General features: G+C 45.0%; 1 protein-coding gene across 1 annotated transcript; it reads right to left on the bottom strand.

Annotated features, from left to right (window-relative positions):
• Positions 1 to 7,432: 7,432 nt before the first annotated feature.
• On the bottom strand, positions 7,433 to 9,727 carry DKK1 (dickkopf WNT signaling pathway inhibitor 1). The gene is made up of 4 exons (XM_005292482.5): positions 9,054 to 9,727; positions 8,803 to 8,965; positions 8,427 to 8,570; positions 7,433 to 8,066 (listed from the first exon to the last, which is right to left on the bottom strand). Exons 1-4 carry the CDS (start codon positions 9,288 to 9,290, stop codon positions 7,816 to 7,818), a joined length of 795 nt encoding a protein of 264 aa, XP_005292539.1. The 5' UTR covers positions 9,291 to 9,727; the 3' UTR covers positions 7,433 to 7,815.
• Positions 9,728 to 9,851: the final 124 nt, after the last annotated feature.

Here is a 9,851-nt window from a genome sequence, read left to right on the forward strand (position 1 = left end):
CATTTTGGAGACACTCTTTTTGGTGATTAAAAACATAAAGATTATTGTTCTGACAATACTTCCAAATGGTCATTGTAATCTGTTGACTGTCAGTGTCATATCAGTTTCTATGGTAAAAGCACCACTTGAAAGCTCCACATCAGACATCTTAAAGTAGTCATAAGCGTTCAAATGATGTATTTGTGTAGTGAGGTCACATTAAAGTGACCAAATTGGTAGTGTCCACCACTTGCCTAAATGTAGTGGAGTCCTATCAGTTTAGGTCCCCATGTAAAGCATTTTTTTGAGACTCAAGACCACTGCCAGCCTAAAACCCGGATCCAAACTTATCCTCAAATGCAGGTATAGCCCACATAGTAAGTCACACAGCTCAACTAACAGACGTATTAATAGATGAACTAGCTGAGGAAAGATAAACCGATAAAGGATTGATGTAAAAACAATAGGCCTGATTCTCCTTTCTGGTTCACGAGTTGTGCACCATTGAAGTGGCCGGTGTGTACCGTACTTAGTGTAGCACAACCTATACTGTCACAACTCTGTTGTATTCCCTAATTTTGTATAACTCTTTTAATACTTAAGAAAACAACTGTACTCTCAACAATTGCTTACCTTTAATAAAAAGTTAGTAACTAAGAGGAAAACAAACCACGAAGTCTGTGAAACAGAAGATCAAAGATCAGAAGAACTGCTGCCTAGAACTGCCTTCTATATCAGTTTCTCAATTACCCTCAAGCACAATTAAAAGCTTTAATTAGGGACACAAATCACACACAGCTAAAGAACAAGTACAAGAAACAGTACAAGGTAAAAGGAACCATAAACATCAGTTTGGATTACCAGAGATGTAGCTATTTTGTTTAAAGAAGAAACGTGACTTACTGCATAACATAAAGAAAACAACATTTATACTTTTACACCTGTGCCTTTCATTACGAATGAAATAATTAGATGTTAAGCCACCTGTATGGATTTTTCCCAACTCAAATGACATCAGGGTTCAATTATACAGAGATCTGAATTCAACAAATTAGAAGAGAGTAAAAACAGCTTAAGCAGGTGGTTTAGGATAAATGTTTTTGTAGTTAACAGCTTTTCTGTGTAGCCTTACTTCCACTAAGCTTTTCACCTGCTCTCTCAGTGCAGTGCTTTCATGTTTTTTAAATACTTGCATGCTGTGGTCTCTGTAGGATCAACGAACGATTTCTATAAAAATAAAAAACTTTTCTTAATAATGTTTTCTGAAAGCTCTGTGGGTAGCTCTGTGTCAGAAGCAAAAGTATAAAACACATATTACTGTTTCTTGCAGAACAGAAGTATAGTGGAAGTTTTATTAATTATTTTAGACAATTGTGGGTTTTTTAATTGCACGCCACACTGGTTGTAATTGATGCTAGTGCTCCTGATACACTGCCCTCTAGCGAAATAAATTCATCTGTTAAAGGAGTCACTGGTGTCTAGGGGCTAGACTTGTAGATTGGGAGACTGAACTTGAAGAGGCCTGGACTAATTAATCATTTTATGTTCATTGAGGTCCCAATTCAGGATACACCTAAGCACCTTCTTAAGTTCATCCTTAAAGTTAAGTCCTACTGAAGTCAATGGAAATTAAGCACATACTTAAATGTTTTCTTGAGCAAGGATGCATCTCTATATTAGGGCCTAAGATAAATCAGAAACAATGTTTAGAAGTATAAAAATGGGAGGGGAATCTAAAGAATAAGATGTTTACCCTAAGGATGAACCACTCAATAATCAGACATAGGGCAAACTGCAGTACGTACAGTCCTCTTCATTTCACCACATGCCAGTAAGATTAGCATGACTTTGTGTAAATAATGATATCATCATCTCAAATGTAAGAACATGTTACTGAACAAAGAATTTCTCTTTTATGAAGGGATTTTATTACTGACCTATTTGAAACCTTTGTTTATGTGAGCAGAGGTTTGTCTGGTAAGTAAAAGATTATAACATTTCAAAAATAAATTCCAGCAGGAAACAAAAGGGGGAAAAAGCATCAGAAAGATGTTTAGGAGAACGTTATTAAAATTATCATAACTTTTCATTTTATAACTTCTACTTAGTATATCTGTCATGAATAGGGGAGGCAGTCTGTATAGCTGTTAAACCACAAGACTGGGAATCAGGAATCCTGGGGTTTGAGTGTTGGCTCTGCAAATGATTCACTACAGTGAAATTCACCTCAGTGCTAAGAATTGAGATCTGAAGTAGGACTTAAATGACTCTTGGACCTTTGATGGCCCTCTGCACAGGGGAGAATTTCACCCTATGTGACTTCAGGACAATTACGTATGTCTGTTTAAATGAGGAATTAATGTCTGTAAAGTTCTTTTAATTTATATAGCATATTTTTTCAGATCTCAAAGTTATTATTATAGGTTTCTTTGAAGTTTCTTCTTTATTTTGTCAGAATACTCTGTGAAAGATAATAGGCAAACAAAAGTAAACTAGGGTGGAAAACACACACACAATATCCCACTTCCCCTTCCCCCAAAGCGCTGCTTGTGTTTTTAATGCCCCCTCCCCGCACCCTCCAAAAATCTTCACAATGGAAAAGATAAACACTAGGTGTTAGTATCCTGAGATATGGAGCAAACAAAAACCCTGAATGAAAACAATGGTCCAAATTCATCACTGGCATAATTTGTAGATATCAACAATGAACCCTCTTTGGAATTAGGCATTTAAAGAGTTTTTTGTAAGAAGCCAGGATGGTGGAGAGGAAGGAGGAGGAGGACCTCCCGCATAACTTTTTGTCAGGGATCTGTCACATCCTACATAAAGAGTCACTGGGTGCAAAGAAAGAGGGAAAACACATTAGCATCTGAATAACTCTATAGCCTAGTGGTAAGAGCATTGTCTCAGGATGTTGGAGATGCAGAGGTCCAATCCTTCTGCTCCAACGTGGAACAGCTTCAACAGGAGCGATTGAGGGTGCCCCACGTCAGAGTAGCCAATGACCCAGGGGTTAGGGCTTTCACCTGAGAATTGACAGATCCCTCCCCCTCTTGTGGAGAGGTAATGTGACACACTGAATAACCTAACCACTGGGATAAATGTTATGAGGGAGGTTCTCTTCCCCACTCCCCAGGTGTTCTGTGTGAATCTCTGAGCATGTCTATTAGATAAGATCCCAAACACATATTAGGCAGCCAAAGCCTATCTTCCTGAGTTTGTGAATTGCTCTGGGGCTCAGGCAGTGGACAGGCCACTGGATACCTGGAGTGAGGCAGCACTGTGCATACCCTGAGTCAGGGTCGGTGCAAGAAAGTTTTGCGCCCTAGGTGAAACTTCCACCTTGCCCCCTCCCCCCCCCCACCTGCCCTGCAGCAGCTCCCCACTCCCCTCTGCCCTGAGGCACCCCCCCCTCCCCCCGCGGCAGCTCCTCCCCCTGGGGAGCTGTGCGGCAGCTCCCCACCCCAGCTCACCTCTGCTCCGCCTCCTCCCCGAGCACGCCGCCCCTGCTCTAATTCTCCTCCCCTTCCAGGCTTGCCGCGCCAAACAGCTGATTGGCGCGGCAAGCCTGGGAGGCGGGAGAAGTGGAGCAGCGACGGCGTGCTCAGGGAGGAGGCTGAGCAGAGGTGAGCTGGGGTGGGGAACTGCCGCACGGCTCCCCGGGCCGGGGGGGTGGGGAGCTGCCGCAGGGGGGGGGCTGCCTCAGGGCGGTGGGGGGGGGGGAGTTGCAGCAGGGCTCCCCACCCCAGCTCACCTCTGCTATGCACCCTCCCTGAGCACGCCGCCCCACCAGCAATGACAATAATTGCATGGAGTGGCCGCTGCGCTGGGAGAGGGAGTCTGAGCCGCACGTGTCAGCGCGCCGCCGGCAGCCCAGGCCAGGAACACTGTAAAAAAAAAATTGGGGGCACCGCTTTTGGGCCTAGTTTGCCTTAATGGTAGCACTGGCCCTGCCCTGAGGCAGAAACATAGGCACCCAGGGAACTTTTTACTGCAAAAACGTAGGTGCCTAGTGAGTTCAGGTGCCTTCAGGGTTCAGCAGGATTTTCATGAATTGGAGCCTAAAACTGGGACTTAAATGCCTAAACCCAGACTTTGGTGCCTAAGTACCTTTGTGAATCTATATCGCTGATATCATAATGATGAGTGCCCCTATAAAACAATAGCATCAAACAGATGCCAAAACCAGGGGATAACTTGGAAGAAGGACTATAGAAGAAAGTTACAAGAGTACGCATGGTAAAGTATGCAATCCCACTGCAAATCCACACACACACACACACATACACACAAACACATAGAGTTTACAATTGTGCTTTCCTCAGAGTTACTAATTTTTAACACCGACCAAATGCCAAAACCACTGAGTTACTTTACCACTTACACCCATTTTCTGACCATACCGTCTGAACATCCAGGGTGGCTTTGATTTAAATCAAGTTGCCTTAAATCATGATTTACATCACTAGTCAGGAAGACTCGATTTAATCATGGTTTTCTACATAAAAGTGCATTCTTGTTGGTTGTTATAACCTTAATACATATTCTTGACAACTCAGAGATAGATGTATGTTTCATTTTTAGAAAGTACACACTATATATTTTTAAACAGTGATTTATTTTGAAAACTTTTCAGATTTGTTTTACAGCTCTATCAGAAAATGAATGATTTTTTTAGTTATTTCATTTACCAAAGGTAATTGAAGCAGATATTTATGCAGGCATTGGAAGGTGAACTGTCTCCAATTCAACAGGTTAATCATTAATATTTGGAGGATTTTCTTGCCATGCTGTATTAGGAGGAGACCATCACCAGATAGACATTTAAATTGTTTTATTTAACTAAAACAATGTTAAGTATTCTGGATTTTTTTCTTCAACAGCAAACATATAATATTTTAACGAAACAAGTATATGTCCCTCGCTTCTCACATTTATCTCCAGACTGCTTCTCCTTGGCCATATCTATTCCGCCCCCAACAATCTTCTAGTCATGGAACTTTTTGAAACTTTGCACTTTTAGAGAGTGGTAAGGGATTGACTCTGTGTACACAAATTTGCAGAGGGACAATACGGTTGAGGTCTGTTATTTCTCACCTCTATATATTATTTATTTATTTATTTAAAAACATTTTTGCTGTTAACAAACATGTTACCTCTGGAGACACAAATCCACAGTTTAAGAACTGCAAAACTAAGCATCTCTGACGGTATATTCTAGACTGAGCATTGCGTCCCATTGGGTAAATAGAAAGATTAACCTAAATAATCTATACAGAAGCCTGTGGAATCACATAAGATTGGGTCCCTAATCCATGAACTATTGGAACTCATTTACAAAACTTTTCTTAAACATTACATGAATATATTGTCTCATACTATAGAATTAGAATTTATAATCCCTATTCCATGGTGAGATATCTTTGAGCTATGAAGTATCTTAATTAAAACTATCCTTAGATAGGTTTTTCCCCCCTCAAAAACATTTTATAGAAAAAAAACTGATTTAATAAAAAAATCTGATTTAAATAAAAAAATCATTGATTTTTATCCACCCTGACTTATGCTACCATTAACACCACAGCTCAATTGAGCCTAATATGCATTGACTTTTGTACTCTCACCAAGTTATCTTGACGGCTCAAATGCCACTTATATTACAGTGCAACATAATTCAATTATGTTAAATTCTTGACCAATGCTTATTGAGGCATTTCAGATACATGTCTCATTTTACAATGGTATCTTGCATGCTTTTGGTGCTAATAAAAATAAGATATACAATGAAATGCTACCAGCATGCTGCTGAAATTTTGCTGCTGCAGAAATGTATTTTCCTGGGTTATGATTTAATCTATAACTGTAGTAACCTAGCTCACAATTGGCTCATTTCTCATTGTAACCACTGGATTATTCGTCATAGTCTGCTATGAATGACCTTATAACCAAGTGGGTGAAAACAGTTTAATTTATTACTTGGTAAAACATCAAGGTCCATGCCCTCCTATGTGGAAACCCCCTTACCATTTTCCATGTGAAACTGAAATCCAGTTCTAAGTGGTCTGAAGACGGCTAACTTAAGTGCACTTCCCCCTTCAGGAATTGGCTGCTGCTTCCTCTAAGTCAGAAGGATCCTCTTTCCTCACTTTGCAGCAAGTGGTTTCCTGCGACCCTGGCCTTAGATCAGTGAGAACTGTATCTTCCTGATGCTTAAAGCTCTGCAAGGGGAAAGAGCGTTTCAAGCTCAGAGGTGAAATTTACCTCTAAAAGGCAGTGTCACAACATACAAATTTCGTGTGCCTTGATGTGGCCCCATTGGTCACTGAATTAAGCAAGCCCCAATGCAACAGACATTATTGGCAATAGCCCTTTGAGATGAAACTGAACTCATTTCAGTAACATTAAAGCAATATAGGGAAAAGGCTGCATTTCTATGTGAGTGCATGTCACAGGACATTAAAGCTGCCTTCACATTTAATAAAGTACTGCTTCCACACATCCTAGGAGAGGCAGTCACAGTGATTTGGGCTCAGAAGGCAAACAAAGCAAAACAGTGATTTGGAGGGGAAAGATTTCTCCTGCAACACTTCCAGGTAGCCCAGACTCCTGAGCCCCTCTCACCTTTGTGAACTTCAACTCTAAGCCAGCCTGGAAGGCACTGGAAGGAAAGTGACTTGTCACAGCACTTGTGTGTGTTTGGAAGGATTAAAGAGTATCAATGGAGCCAATGGCAATTCACACCAGCTGAGGCTCTATTACTTGGATGCAGGAGTCTAGAGGTGCACCCAGTTTCTTTGGTTTAATGGCGGAGCTGCAAGCGCCTGAAAAAGACACTGGGAGTTAAAGCTAGGCAGCAGAAGCTACTTTCACACATTACTCTCCAGATGAGGGGAGAGAGTGCTAGCAAGCACCTCCATCTCTCAGAAAGGAGTAGGGGGGTTTAGCCTTCTCCTACTCAGGCCTTCTTGAATGTTCTCTTCAAATAGGGTGATGATTTCTGATCCCCATATAGATGGGAAATATATAGAATGCATTTTGTTTGTGGCAAGAGGACTTATGTTTTTTTATATATAGAACAAACACAGGTAGTAAAAGCAAATGCATGTATTGGGGGAAAAAGAGGATTCTCTCCTCCACATTGAGAGCACCCACAACTTAGGATTTATGGCTTCCAGGTCAATTGAATTGAGAGAAACGGAATAGAGAACGCCACCATTCATGGAGCCTCCTCACTCATATTTAACCAGCTCTGGACCTCTTCCTATGCAGAGCTTTAAGAAAAGGAGACATCTCAGTTTATATGCATATCATTGTTTCTGACAAGTGTACATCCATTTGGGACATCATGTTGTAGCGTTAACAAGCTATTAATGTGATTTAAGCTTGCTTTTCTTTGGGTCTTCATTTAGACCAGAGGTAGGGAGAAATTTATCAGTAAATGCCAGTCATGGTGTTTTTTTTTTTTTTTTTTTTTAAAGTTATTTATTTCACTTCCACATGGACAATTCATAGACTTAGGAAGATATAAAACCAGTGTGTACAAAATGTGTCACAATAGCAGACTAGAGATCATGCAGCACCTTTAGAAAAATTAAAATTCTGGAATATGTACAGTTAAGTGCCACATTGAGTATTTACAACACAGTAATTTACTGCAATTAGTCACTGAAAGTTTCTTAAAGAAACAAGCCTCATACTCCAGCTTTAGGAAGGGGAAATAGAGTACTTAGTGTAACCTCCGAATCGGTACATCCTTAGAGATGAGCTGCCAAAAACAAACAATGCACTGCCCAGCAACCCTCTCCAAAGTCCATCCTATGTAGTGAGGAGGGGTGTTCAATGTCTTTGGCAAGTATGCAGTCTGGAAGAGTTGGTAGTTGCATGATCTCTTTGTAGCCGACAGGACAGACCTTCTCCACAGTAGCATCGCTGGAAGATCTCCAGGCCATGAGAGCCTTTCCTTCGGTGTTTGGTGCATACTTGGCCTTCCTTAAGGACAGGTTTACAGATCTTGGACCAGAAGTGACGTGCACAACACAATCCAGCAGCACAGTCAGAAGAGCGGAGGCAGGTGGTACTTTCCTGACCTTTGAAAGAAGAAAGTGATTAAAAGCCTGTGGTAAATTGTCTGACTGCAGCAGAGTCAAACAGCAGGGACTTGAACAAGCAATTGCAGTATAAGAGGCAGACTTTGTCTAGGGCTTGTCAGAAAATAGTTGGGGGGCGGGAAGAGCCACAGACTAGCAGCTGGATGGCTGCATTTAGCCTCAGTGCTGTCTCCGGAGCTATTTCTGGCAGACACCTCAGTTGGGCTGTGCCTTAGTTAAAAGGCCTTTTACACATGGGTTTAGTACACTGCAGGAATGGGGGAAGCCTAAGCAAGGTTTGAGGCTAACCCACCCCCACTAGTTACACTTGCTACTATAGGAGTCACCAGGCCCCCTTACCTTTCAGGTGGTGCAACTGGGAAGGGGATGTGGTCCTTTTGGGATGCAAGTCCGGGATTCCATGGTCAGGACTGAAGCTCTCAATGATGGTCTCCTCTATCTCCCCGGGGAGAAAGTGACCTTGCTCAGATGGCACACAGATCCCTGAGAGGGGGAAAAAGGGGCAGGAGTCAGCACTGCCTGGGTAACAGCAGGGCCCGGCTTGAGGCTGCCACATAAGCAGGTGCGCAGCTATGGGGCAGGCGGGTGGTCCCCGCAGTGGCGCAGACACACGACCCTTGGGACCCACGTGAGTCTAGCTATTGCACCTGCAGCCACCCCGGGGCAGCCACCCCAAACAGCGCGGCACGGCCCCGCACCCCACCCCGCCGCTCACCGTTATTGCAGTAGTTGCCCGGGCAGCACATGGCGTGGCGCAGGCAGCGCTTCCGGCGTTTCCTGCAGGCGAGGCAGAGCGGGACTGCGGGGCCGGCTCCGCGCGGGGCGCTGGAGCAGAACTCGTCCGGGGCGCAGTCCTCGTCCTCCGAGCAGGTGTAAGGCTGCAAGGGAGACACAGCGCCAGTGAGGCGGGGGGTGGGCTCGCCGCGCGGGGGGCAGAGGAGCCCCGCTCACGGGGAGGTCACATACCTGGTGGGTCTCGACGGCCTGGTGCTTGTTGCCCCCCTCCAGCAGGAGGGAGTCTGCGGGCGCGGCACTGACGGAGGAGCCCCCCAGCCCGGCGCCCCCGCCTGGCAGCAGGTTCTTGATGGCGTTGGAGTTGAGGAGGCTGGGGCCGAACCCGGCACTCGACGCCGACACCGCCCAGGGGCAGCAGCACAGAGCGGCCGCCAGCGCCACACAAAGACGGGCCGCGCCCAGCAGCATCTTCCAAGCGGCAGCGAGCTGAAGCCAAGGGGTCAGATCCGCCCCGCACGAGGTAAGGGACCCGCGCAGTAGCTGTACTCCTGGTGGGCTGGGGCGCTCCTGGAGACCACAAGCCCTAGGTGGCGCAGGGAGATGTTCCGCACAGCTACTCGCTACTGGTAGCTACCTGCCTGGCTGTTGCTGCCTTTATACTCCCGGGGGCTGGTTCGTGGTCCCGCCCCTACGGGGTGGGGGGAGGGCGCCAGAGGCAAAGATGGGATTTCAAAGAGAGCCGGGGGGTTGCGCTGCTGCCCCCCACAAAGCCTCCCTCATTGGCCGAGCCCCAAGAGCGGGGTTTCGCAATCGCCGCCGTGGCAATTATCGATGAATTCCCAGGCAGCTGCTGCTGCTTCCACAAGTCTCTTTGCGGCTGCGAGCTCCGAGCAGCGTCTCCCGCTGAGCTGCGGGCACCAGGGGCTGCCTGTTATGTGGGAATCGCGTACACTTTGTGACTTAATTAAATCCCTCCTTTTGAACCATGTTGTCACACAGCGCCGAGCCCCCACCCTCCCTCCGGGCCGC

Source organism: Chrysemys picta, chromosome 7, assembly GCF_011386835.1.
Source record: "Chrysemys picta bellii isolate R12L10 chromosome 7, ASM1138683v2, whole genome shotgun sequence".
NCBI lineage: Eukaryota > Metazoa > Chordata > Testudines > Emydidae > Chrysemys > Chrysemys picta.